The 13,060-nt window shown below is 47.9% G+C and overlaps 1 protein-coding gene across 7 annotated transcripts in view; it reads left to right on the forward strand.

Annotated features, from left to right (window-relative positions):
* LOC106567521 (rap guanine nucleotide exchange factor 6) overlaps positions 1 to 13,060 on the forward strand; it is a 167,687-nt gene that overhangs the window by 116,169 nt on the left and 38,458 nt on the right. For all 7 annotated transcript variants that reach the window (XM_014136858.3, XM_014136862.3, XM_014136861.3 and 4 more), the window contains 6 exons: positions 1,826 to 1,957; positions 7,947 to 8,124; positions 9,141 to 9,277; positions 10,575 to 10,733; positions 11,992 to 12,144; positions 12,877 to 13,041. In XM_014136858.3, the coding sequence (XP_013992333.1) occupies positions 1,826 to 1,957; positions 7,947 to 8,124; positions 9,141 to 9,277; positions 10,575 to 10,733; positions 11,992 to 12,144; positions 12,877 to 13,041 (924 nt within the window). The remainder of the gene's footprint in view (positions 1 to 1,825; positions 1,958 to 7,946; positions 8,125 to 9,140; positions 9,278 to 10,574; positions 10,734 to 11,991; positions 12,145 to 12,876; positions 13,042 to 13,060) is intronic.

A 13,060-nucleotide genomic window follows, 5' to 3' on the forward strand; every position in this document is an offset into this window, starting at 1 on the left:
ATTGTTTTCTTGGTGTAGGGGAGATTTAACTTTATATTCAAGTAGATATACTTTACCCATCTGTTTTCATTATTACATGAATAGGGTAAAGTTGGTAATCATTTTAAGAGCAGAACGGCACGGATGGGAGGAGAAGCTTCTTTTTCAAATGTTCCAAGTGGTCAAAACTATTATTTTTTTAAGACGGGGTTGTCACCAAAGCTGTGGTGACGAATTTGCAAATATGCATTATGAAATGATGATTTTTTAAAATGACAATTCTGTCATGAATCGCGGACATTTGCATGACAATGAATCTGTACCCCAAATTCCGTAATCGTCACAGCCCTACTCCTCAGCCCTGTGGGGGATGGGTTGTAGAGGTAGTGGGGCAGCCTAGCCCCCACCCGTACATACCGTAGACTTAACTTGTTTAATATTGCATGGTGGCACGGTGATGGCTCCGGCGCCAGCGTTGGGTGAGTGGCTTGTTGTCTGGCCGGCAGCGCCAAGCTTGCAGAGGTTATGGAGGAGGTGTGCTGCAGGTTCACCCGCTGTCGACGCAACCGGACCAGCTCCCTCACCCGCTGCGGACTGGTAAGACCTGGGCACGCTGGACTGGAGCTGGAAGAATACCTGATCAATGGAATATAGAAGCTGAACTGGGTCACGTTGGATGTGTGTGGTTTGGTTGTTAGCAAGGCATTGGTGACTGCTCTTTGTCTCTTTTGGATTGATTGGCCTTTGTGGACTAGTGTGTTGAGTCTCTCGGAGGTGGGATGGTTTGCTTGGTTGATTGATGAAACACCGGGCTGTTGTGGCGTTATTCAGGTTGATTGGCAGTTTATCTTGTCCTCCAGTCTTTGTGAGGTGATCAGTATTGATCTGTTGTGTTGTAGCTTATGGCTGTGATGGTTGTTTGTTTTTATAACATCTCAGAGAACAAATCTGCGTCCTGAAAGAGAACGACGACAGTGATACATTTTTCTTTCAATTACAGCTTATCTTTTTTATCCTCTTCTCATTTCGCCAGGGGACAAATTGGTTTACTGTCTTTGTTATGAAAGGAATAACCGACTAAATGTTTTCATGACAAATAGATTTCTTCTCTGTTTTTTAATTAAGAGCGTTCTTACGTTTAGCTTCCAAGCGAAGTCGCCAAGCTTGAACGAGATCAAACTGCTTAGTGTTTCTTTGTGTGTGTGTGCGTGGGTGTGTGTGTGTGTGTGTGTGTGAGAAAGCATCCAGGCACTAAGTCATTCAGTGAGCTGCTGCCTGTCATATTGATAGGGCTGTATCATAGCGGCTGATCAGTGCCTGTTGAGCTATGACAAACGGTATGAATGACATTGTTACAGACAGACAGTGGGCCTGGGTAGGTAATGTAAGAAAGAGGAGTTTGGGAGGCCAGGCAGTGTGTGCATGCCAAATGGCACCCTGGTGTAAAGTAGTGCACTGAATAGGGAATAGGGTGCCATTTGTGGCACGGTCACTGGTCCAGATTTACTGTCACATCTCTGTCTCAGTCTCCCTAAGGTCACCCGGCAACCATAACACCCTTTTTTTTACCCTCGGTGAAGTATGACCTTTCACTGAGGGTCAGTGCCACGCTCCCCATTATTTATAATCCTCTCAAGTTTTGTCTCCGTCCCCCTCCTTCATTTTGATGATGTGGCCTACTCTGGTATCAAGCTTCATGCTGCCAAGTCGACGGCACAAAGGCAGCTGCAACAACACACGTGTGTCTATTTGTGTCTGTGTGTGTGTGTTTGTGCGCGCGTGTTCATCTGTGTGTGTCCTGTGGTATTAACAGCTGTCCTTTCTTCCTGTCTGTGTGTCTGAGCAGCTTCCCGGAGACCTCAACAAGATGCACCTTACAGACCACCCCCACAGCCAGGGGATGCACGTGCCGCCCAGCCAATCAGGATGCAGCATCGCCAGTGATTCGGGCAGCAGTAGCCTATCAGACATCTACCAGGTCTATACACACATTATGTCATTCACCATTCACAAACTGAGCTGATGTTGTAGGCAGGGTTTAAAGGGATCATCCGCCAAATGCGGGTAGATTTTGACATTAGTGGGTAAGAATGCATATTTCAGCAGCCACGTTGGCGGGTAGTCACATGGAGCATTTGGGAACAGTTCATTATTTTTGTTGCCCACATGTAGAAGTTGGTCGAATTGACAAGAAAGGCTAGAAAGTGTGACTTTGTCCTCGTGTTTCTTGGCCGGTTGCATCGTTTTGTTCACATGCTAGGTTGTTTTTCAATGTTATAGTGCTGAACAATTAACCTGAAATGTCAGTTATTTTTCGGACAATCACTTCAATTATTTGAATTCCTTTTCGTTAGTTTTTTTTCCCCCCTCTGAGCTTAATGCGCTGCAGTTTCTCTAGAGATAAATCAGATCATGCCCGAACTCTGCGATGTAGTAGGGAGTTGTAGTTTCCAACAGGCCAATGTTCTACGTAGTTTAGCACACAAAACGTGATAATTATCTACAATGACCATAATCCATTGCAGCCTACTTGTCCGGCCTGCTACTTAAGAGACAGAAGAACGCGCAATCAAGAGGGGTTACATAGAGAGCAGTTGCTTCGTGAGGTATTGGTATTCAGCAGTCATAAAAGTATGCCTTATTTACTTTGAAGAACTAATAAAATAGAGATTTTTTTTTCAGACAGCATAGACAGCAGCTCTGTAGAGATGAGATGACTTAGAATTCATTAATAAAGTCATCAAATAAAACAAATATACATAACAAATTAAATATTTTATTAAATAAAGTCGTAAATAAATGATGGTTAATAAGTGATAAGCAGTAATGGGCAGTCACTACCATCATGGGACTTTTATGAAATTATTTTATTCTGTGTTGCAACATTCTACCCACATAATGCATAGTGAATGTAATGTTTAAAAAAAAAAAATATTTCATTATAATAATTTGTCATTTAAAAATAAAAGTATAATCCAACGAAACGACCTCAAAAAGAATTAATCGCTCAGCACTACAGTGTTAGTTTGTGTTAGCTGCAACTGTCTGCTGCTTGGAAGACATTGCAGTTCCGCAATTTTTTTTCATCACAAGCTAGTGCCCAAGTTACCACGGTGATGGCCCGTTCCTTAAAGGGCCAGTTGACATTTTTTGTCTCGCCATAATGATTGTGCTTGATTGAGCATGGAACACTCCCAAAAACTTGAATTCACTCACTTTGTCGTTCTCCTAGATGTATTTGTGTGCTTCTACATTTCTACTTAGGAGCACATCATGTACTCCTTGTTGCAGGGCTCTTGATGTTCTGTTGTAGAACTTGATGTTCAGTTGCAGAACTATTTATCTGCTTTTATTATTGGATTGAAATTATTTATTTAAACATACGTTGGTTAAAAAAGGAAATGAAATGAAGCTATATACCCCGTTTACTTCTTACTAGTAATACGCTTCTTGTTTTTGAAACATTAGAAAGCACGCTCATCGTTATTTAAATTACATTTTTGGTGTAATTATGGCTCGTAGAGTTTTTAATCTGAGTGGCTGCTGGACCAAAAAGTTAATTTCCCACCCTGGTTGTAGGCCTACAACATCCCATTTCAAAAGCTTTTGAAGTTCCATTATTTTTAAGTAATGCTCCAAGCCTTTTGTTCTCTCAGTACTGTAGGACTTTGAAGTCAGTCAATGCTTTCTTGGTGAATGTACTGGATCTGCGTGTAAAGCAGGAAGGAAGAAAAGGTGTTGACTTCGCCATCTGAGGCTTCCCCAGCTTGACTGACCCAGCTCTCCCCAAGCGCTCTCCCCAAGCGCTCTCCCCAAGCGCTCTCCCTAGCCCTCTTGTTGCCACTCCTCACCCCTCTCCCCACCCTTCCCCGACTACCCCCTGCCTCTCTAGCTCAATGGCAGCGATGGTGGAAAGAACACGTCCTCTCCTCCTCTGCCTTCCGTCCAGGTTTGTTAATTATAGTGTGTGTTGGCTGGGCCTCCTGTGGTTTTGAGGGGCCCCTCTGTCCCTCCTGTAGCGCTGTGTGCTAAAGGTCAGAGCACACAGGACCCCGCCCTACTCCTACTGCATCATCATCGCTAACCCCACCCACCCTTACCTTTTAACTCCAGTCCACCCCCAACCCTCATCATTACATATACCTTTAACCCAGCCGTACCTCTCCCACCTCTCCTCTCTCTCCTCTCTCTCTGGGGGATGGGATGGCTCTGGCTCAGTCTCCTGCACAAGCAGGAACTGATGTCCCTGTCAGTTTAGAGCTGCCCCGGTAACTGTTCTGAGACCTGCATGGGCCCAAACCCTCCCTCCCTCTCGCTTTCTGTCTCTGTGTGTGTCTCTCTCTCTCTCTCTCTCTCTCTCTCTGTGTTTCTCTCTTTCTGTTTGTCTTTTTCTCTCTCTTGCTCTCTTTCTCTCACTCTGTTTCTGTCTCTCTCTGGGTCTCTCTCGCTCTTCCTCCTCCTCCACATGCTGAAAGAACCGAGCTGCTCTAAAGTCTGACCCCCAGACAAAAGCACAAGGGATCCAGAGATGAGGAGAGAGGCGAAGAGGACACTGATCCTCTCAGGGTTTCACACCGTCTGTACAGACAGTCTTTCTTTAGCCTAGTTCTCGTCTGCCTCTACTTGGCCATTGTCAACTCTTGTAAGGCAGTTGTAAGATCTCAAAAAACTGTGCGCTAATGTTTTTGTACTTCTCAGGAAGCACTGTCTCCATTCAGTCAAACTGGGGGATATATGGATCGTTTTCAATAGGGCTACTTTGGTTGTAAGTAGATCATAGGAGGGCTTGACCCAGATAAAGGCTTGAGTGTGCGCCCTCACCTTGCTGTCAATCATCCAACCTAAGACTATGTTTAGGCTCATACCTGGACCTTAACACGAGAACCGCTGGGCCTCGAGGGACCCCCCCCCCCCCCCCCCCCCTTCCTCCACCTTCAAGCTAATGAGCAGTCAGTCAGTCAGCAATGTACTTAATACGTTTCCTATATGCTATTGCTAAAATAATAATCTGGTAGTGTTTATGAAGGTCTTAGGTAACATTAGAATGCAGGTTTTGTTTATTTCAAATAAGACATTAGCATTTTCATTAGTTTATGTTACTGTAGGCTATATGTAAAAATGAGAACATCGGTAGCTTAAACGGCATTGTAAGCGCCACGTGTGCTTGATAAATTGTGAAAATCAGAACAAAAGTGTCGCTATGACAGCGGTCCAAAATAGCCTGTTATTGTCTGCTCGTGCCACCATGGTGTGCATTTTCACGCAGTGGCATCAGCTGGATTTCATTTAGCAGTTAGGCCTTGACCTAACAGTCGACACACATCCTTGCCACTTTCAATATCTTGACACACTTCCCACGAACACGTCGCATGCAGGTGACACAAGTGTCTTGGGCTCTTAGTGCATCTGGCCACCTGGCACTGTCTCCTCCCCGGGAGCTGTGCGCGCAATTTGGCACGTTGGAATCTTTGCTGCTGCCTTGGCCCTCACGTAGCCCGTGTGCCAAACTCTTGATGGGCAGAGGGTGTTGTTGATGCACTGCTTGAACAACACGTGTGCGTTGACAGCAGCCAAGTCCAGCAGCAACAGGCCGGCGGCGGGCGGGCGGGTGACTTCTTTCTAGCCGTGTCGTCTGATCTTGAACATCCACGCCAACCTATGGAACAGAATAGAGTAGAATACATTAGGATTTTTTTCCCCCATAGGAAAAACAGCACGTGTTATATAGAAGAGCATAAGGCAGTGTATAAATGTACTGTATCCTAGTCGATGGCAACAGTCGGATGCCATGGTGCTCATGACAGAACCCTTCTTTCTTGCCTTGGTACAGCGCGACTGTTTTCCTGTCATTCCTCAGCACCACTGGGGAGGCGCCTTGTTTTGCGCAGAAGGAGGGAGCCCCCGTCTCGCTTTGTTCACGGTGCTTTGTTTTATTTGCCAGCAACTTGTTCGCCAGTGACGGTGAAGTGAAGTTGTCGTCCATGCTGACATGTCACGATTCATTTCTTCCCCCACCATCGGAGTCGCTTTTATCAGATCGTGTAGCAGAGCTAACACAGCACGTGCATCCATTTGTCTTGTTGTTCTTGCCATTGTAAATACTCCAAGTAGGCCAGAGTCGACTTATGAGGCTGCTTTGATTCAGTGGACTGATACAGGGTACAAACCATTTAGAGATTAGAATTACAATGTACCAATACAATTGAATGGCCGCACTGTTCTTCAGTCACAATTGGTTAAATAATTATGCATTGTTGGCTTCCCCTCGCTCATCATCTCACCCATTCTCCCCCTTTCTCCCCCATCATACTTTACTTGTATATGCGAAAAAGTTGTTTCGGTTTAGGTTCAGTTTTCGAGGCAATTATCAGGGTGATTATCAACTGGGCACTGTCGGGAGAAGGAGCGGAGCAGACCATACTGTCGGGAGAAGGAGCGGAGCAGACCATACTGTCGGGAGAAGGAGCGGAGCAGACCATACTGTCGGGAGAAGGAGCGGAGCAGACCATACTGTCGGGAGAAGGAGCGGAGCAGACCATATTGTCGGGAGAAGGAGCGGAGCAGACCATACTGTCGGGAGAAGGAGCGGAGCAGACCATATTGTCGGGAGAAGGAGCGGAGCAGACCATACTGTCGGGAGAAGGAGCGGAGCAGACCATACTGTCGGGAGAAGGAGCGGAGCAGACCATACTGTCGGGAGAAGGAGCGGAGCAGACCATACTGTCGGGAGAAGGAGCGGAGCAGACCATACTGTCGGGAGAAGGAGCGGAGCAGACCATACTGTCGGGAGAAGGAGCGGAGCAGACCATACTGTCGGGAGAAGGAGCGGAGCAGACCATATTGTCGGGAGAAGGAGCGGAGCAGACCATACTGTCGGGAGAAGGAGCGGAGCAGACCATATTGTCGGGAGAAGGAGCGGAGCAGACCATACTGTCGGGAGAAGGAGCGGAGCAGACCATACTGTCGGGAGAAGGAGCGGAGCAGACCATACTGTCGGGAGAAGGAGCGGAGCAGACCATACTGTCGGGAGAAGGAGCGGAGCAGACCATACTGTCGGGAGAAGGAGCGGAGCAGACCATACTGTCGGGAGAAGGAGCGGAGCAGACCATACTGTCGGGAGAAGGAGCGGAGCAGACCATACTGTCGGGAGAAGGAGCGGAGCAGACCATACTGTCGGGAGAAGGAGCGGAGCAAACCCTTCTGTCGGGAGAAGGAGCGGAGCAAACCCTTCTGTCGGGAGAAGGAGCGGAGCAAACTCTACCGTCGGGAGAAGGAGCGGAGCAAACTCTACCGTCGGGAGAAGGAGCGGAGCAAACCCTACCGTCGGGAGAAGGAGCGGAGCAAACCTTACCGTCTGGAGAAGGAGCGGAACAAACCCTACAGTCGGGAGAAAAATGCAATGCCCTTCTAAAACGGGGTTATAACTCCAGTTCTGCTTGTGATATTACGATTCTTACAACAGCAGTGTCTTATACAGACTTATTTAGACAAAGTAAAGGATGGAGGGGGGGAATGACTTTAAAAATGACGGTGTAAAAAATGTATTGATGAGCAGTCAAAATGACTGCTTTAGCAGTTCTAGTGTTAAGGGAAGCTGTTGAGTTGAACAGAGCAGAGCAGGCAGGTGTAGTCTCTGTTACTGTGTCCTACGGGGCAGACAGATGGCATGCAATATTGCTACAGTGACTGGAGAGCTCGTCTCCTAACCTGGGGTTGTGGGTTCAAATCCCAGTTGATCTGAAACGACCGTAGGCCTCAGAACCAGCTCCTTTCAACCCTCCCAACCATCTGGCCAAACAGCATGGAGAAAATGGGCAATATGAATAATTAGCGTATGCGTAATGCTTAGCGACGTGTTTGGCAATCTCTTGTTTTTTTGCACAGGGTTTCTGTTCTGACATTATGTTATGTTTTTGTTGTTGTGTTAGTTAAAACAATAACCATGTTTATGTCTGTCCCCTCTGCAGGCCACGGAGAGCGAGATGGGTGACGTGGACCTGTCTGGGCTCCCGGAGGCGGCGGTGGACTCTGAGGAGGAGGAGGAGGATGAAGACCTGGAGAGGACGTCGGACACCCTATTGGGTAGAGACCTTGTCCGGGAGTGTCTGGAGAAGGACCCCGTGGACCGCAACGATGACGACATCGGTGAGCCGCACGCCACACTCTCGCCTGAATGCCCCCTTATACTCAGTCGCGGTGTCTCTCCCTCTCTCACACTTTTTCTCTCACACTTTCTCTCTCTCTCTCACACACAATCTCTTTCTCTCACTCACTCACTCACTCACTCACTCACTCACTCACTCACTCACTCACTCACTCACTCACTCACTCACACACACGCTACCACACCCCCTCCCTCTGTTTCTATAAATACTAAGGGCCTTCCTTTTTATTTTCCCGTTTTTATATTTGCGCCGGACAATCACCCGGGCCACCTCATTAGCAGTGCAGTCCAGGGGACCTCCTGGGGGAGGGGGAAAGCTGCATGGCCACACATCAGAGGACCCAGAGAGAGGCCTTCCTGGGGGGCTGTGGGATGATTGGGTTGAAAGTCTCCTTTGCTGTTGGCTTGTTAGGCAGTAGGCACATATCTTCTCTCCGTTTCTTACTCTCTCTCTCGCTCTCTCTCTGGGGATTTTTCTGTCATTGAAATCATTGGGCGGGCCGCCTAAGTGGTTTTTTTCAGGTCGCCTAAAAATGTGATGGAAAAACACTAAGTGTAAACTTGAACGACTATAACCAGATATAAAGTATGTAGAAATGATAACGGGCCTACATCTTTTATATGTATTCTTTGAGAACTAGCAATCACCAAAATAAAATTTGGACAGTCAGGGAGAAATAAAAGTTCCCAAGACAATGAACTTAGCTGTATAGATTTTGTTATTGTGTTTGAGCAATAGGGCACAGCATTAGCCGTGGCCAAATTAGCTTTAAAACTGCAACGTTTTCTCACAGCTCCATGGAGAAATTGGTAGAATTGCTGAAAATTGGCTTAAATGCAAAAAAAAACAAAAAACTACACCGCTAAGATGGGGGGGCCTCTAGAATGTTCCCTAAAATTCAGCTGCGCCGACCGAGTCTCCTGCCACGCCCGCCACCTAAGTCCATTTTTGATCCTGCTCTCTCCTCTCATGTTCTCCCCCCCCCCCCCCATCCAGAACAACTGTTGGAGTTCATGCACCAGCTGCCAGCCTTTGCCAACATGACCATGTCAGTCCGGAGGGACCTGTGTACTGTCATGGTGTTTGAGGTGGTGGAGCAGGCGGGGACCACGATCCTGAAGGACAAACAGGAGGTACGGGGCCATAGACAGAACACACACCTCCCCGATCAACCACTCCACCTCACTACACCTGGGAGCTTTCCCTGACCATGTGACGTTACCGGGAATAACCGATGGGGTTGAAGTTATACGGGCTGTAACTAGGGCCCAGAGTTTTCCCTGGTCTGGTTACGTGATAACATTATTCCGTCCAGCAGCCACCAGTGATCACAACCACATCTCGAAAACACCATGTTTCACCCTGTAGTCACAAGGTTTCATCTCCCAGTGAATGGGATGTACAGTATGTACAGTATGTAGCAGAGCAGCAACCTTCAGTCATTTAACCAGACTCTTACACAACGAATTAATGAAGCTACATCCCTGGGAAAAAGGGAATCTGTCACGGCTGTCTGCAAAAGGCAGTGCCCAGCCGACAGCATAGTATATTACATTGAATGGCCTCACCGCTTACTTTAGCACAAGTGGATGGGATCTGCGTTATTAAAGTGAGGCAGCAGGTGACATACATACATCACACACACACACACACACACACACGTGTAAAGCAGGGGACAGCTACACGAGGCGATGTGCGTGTGTGTGAGTTCAGTATGACAGACAGGTTGGCGATGCTAGGTTTCCTAGACCTGCTGCCTGGCCCGCTGTGGGCTGCTGTGAAGGTCAGGGGGGAATCAGTCAGCCACCACTGCTCTGCAGGATCCTTAACGCTGCTACGAGATAATGAGGGGGAGAGGAAATAAATAGTGTAGGAGGGGGGGGGAAAGGTCAAGGCAGCTCATCACATTTCCTCCGTCGCCGTCCTTCACAACGCTTCCCTGTGATAGAGCGCTGCCTGTCTGCGTTCCGCGTTTAAAAAGCCTTTATCGCCTTCATGGTTGAGAAAGCCATTTCCATCCGTCTCAGAGTTACTGTGGACGTAAGCTAAGATGTTCATCTCTGAGACCAGCACTTCCACGCCTGCGAAGTTCTGCACACACACCTCACCCTTAGTCTGCAGTCTGATATGGGGACTTCAGTGTCTTCTGTTCTGCGCACGTTAGTGCCGAGATTCATCAGGTCGGACAACACGCTTTCGCTTTTGGAGAACGTCTTCTGTTCGCTCAAGCTCTGTATACCACATCCAGTGGCACATTATAATACCAGGCAACAATGATCACTGTGAGTGAAGGTGCATAAAAGCATCTCCTCTATTATGAAGTTCAGCCAGCCAGCCAGTCAGCCAGCCTGTCAGCCAGCCAGTCAGTCCCTGTTTTAGTGATGGTGTTTGGCACTGCTGCTGACATCACTGTGCCCCCCCCCCTCCCAGCTGGACCTGTGGTATGTGATCCTGAACGGGGCGGTGGAGATCAGCCACCCAGACAGCCGCATGGAGACCCTCTGCATGGGAAACAGCTTCGGCATCTCCCCCTCCCTGGACAAGCAGTACATGAGCGGAGTGGTGAGCACCAAGGGGGACGACTGCCAGGTGAGATGCTCTTCTCTCTCAGAGATATTTGGATTCCTAGCGTCTGGACTCCTAGGCCTGAGTCTCAAATCGCACCCTATTTCCTATATAGTGCACTACGGGCCCTGGGACCCTAATGGATCCTGCTCAAAAGCAGTACACTATATCGTGATTAGGGTTGCCGTTTGTGGCGCTGACTTTCATTTCACTGTGAATGGCCACTCGAGTCGAGACGGCTCGCTCGACCTCTTGTCAGACTGTTATGTTAACCCCATTATACTGAGCAAGGAGCAGCCTCATCGAGAAATGAAATGGGAACTTCTCATTCCCTTTTGACAATGGGGTTGGAAGATTAAGATGGCAGTGTTCTTGTATTCCTTGCGAATACAGAGATGAGTGGTATAAACGTAGTATTGGGATCCATGGTGTAAATGTAAGTGATGCTACGGAGGTTTTGTATAATTTCAGCCAGTAGTTTTCAAAGTAGCACCCAAGAGCCAAAACGGGTCCCCGAAAATTGAGCACAATTGTGTACGACGTATTCCATGTCTATGATATATCACATCCTGCAATCAAAATATTATAATCTGCAATTCATATGATATGTTACGAAATTCCAATTCGTAAGTTCTTCAGATCCTGTTTAATCTCTTTTAAAATGGTCTTGACTTTCACAAGCAAAGGAGGGCTAGGTTGAAGAGCTGTTGCTTAGTCATACAGTAGAGGAACCAGGTCTTAAATATAGAGATAGGAGGCAGCAGTTGTAAAAGTAGCCTGCCGCTTGAGAAGTGGTTTGAGCTACTCTCTCGGTCACTAATCAGTTTCTACACAGACAATGTCTAGTTCCTCGAAGAGCTCTTTCACCAGAAGCATTGTTTTCTGTCACTGTTTCACAACCTGAACGACAGCTCAGTGAGACGGCCGCAGGCAGAAAGGTGAACGCCAGTGTGTAGCTTGACCGATCAGCCAGGTGTATGTTAGCTAGGGGAGAGTAGCAGGACCAAGATAGCATACTGTGGCTAGTGTTTACTATCATAGCCGGACCAGTTGCCAAGGGAGTGGAGCTAGTCTGTTCGCGTGTAGACTAGCATTGCTGGACCAATAGCTAGGGGAGCGTGGCTGGACCATTAGCACTAGCCACCAGTCACCCATCCCTGCCATGCCTCTCTCCTGCTCCCGGGGTTCTTCCGTGTTACTGTTTGAGTACCCAGCTCTAGTGCGGAGCACCAGGCTCCTGTACTATAAGTTCATCCGCTGTCCCCATGTCATTGTGGACCAGTTTGTGTGCATCGCCCAAGAGGACTACTGGCGGATCCTCAACCACGTGGAGAAGAACACGCACAAGGTGGAGGAGGAGGGAGAGATCGTGATGGTGAAGGAACATCGCGAGCTGGACCGCAGCGGCACCAGGAAGGGACACATCGTCATCAAGGTGAGGGACAAAGTATAAGAGTTAAAAATGCCAGTTTCCCGGACACAGATTAGACTATCCCTAGTCCTGAATGGTGATTTCCCCCCCCCCCCCCCCCCATTGAGTTTACATGTCAGTCCAGGTCTAGGTTTAGGGTGTAATCTGTCTGAGAAATCGTCTTCGAATGGTCATAATTGGCTGGTTTGAATGTATGCAGAGACTACCTACCTGTGACTGCCACTGTGTTCTGCTGTCGCTCCTGTAGACGCTATTGTTTTTCCGTGCGCCCTATTGTCCAGCCCCTTAATCGCTCTCCAAGACTCAGGAAACAGCCAGCTATTAATCTACTGATGGACTAGACTGCTTTCCTTGTCTTTATCTCCTAAGACTCCTTCGCTCCCCCCAAACACCTACAGTACAGATAGGTGGCTGCTGCTGATCTGATCCTCACTTCTGTATTCTCGTCTTTCATTCATTTGAACACTGCTCACTTTAATTACTATTGCCCTAAAAACACACTCGGTTTCCGTGGCGATCTGTTCTTGTCAGGTGACTGCTCACACACGGTTTGCTTTGAAGTGCTATCCTTTCGCCCAAAATCCGTTTTTTTCTTAAAGTTATCCAAAATGACTCTGGTCTCCTTGGTGAAAATACTGTCTTAATTGCTGCCGAGGAGGGGACTTATATGAAGTTGTATTGGATTGAATTGAGGGTTGGAATGCAGCCGTGATTATTGTGTGTCTGTCCACTCAGGGCACCCCAGAGCGTTTGATATTGCACCTGGTGGAGGAGCCATCGGTGGTTGACCCCACCTACATCGAAGACTTCCTCCTCACCTACCGCACCTTCCTCTCCAGCCCCATGGAGGTCGGCAAGAAGCTGCTCGAGTGGTTCAAAGTCGACAGCCTCAGAGACACGGTGTGTACAGTACTGTGTG

The sequence above is a fragment of the Salmo salar genome, chromosome 13 (assembly GCF_965601325.2).
Source record: "Salmo salar chromosome 13, fSalSal1, whole genome shotgun sequence".
NCBI lineage: Eukaryota > Metazoa > Chordata > Actinopteri > Salmoniformes > Salmonidae > Salmo > Salmo salar.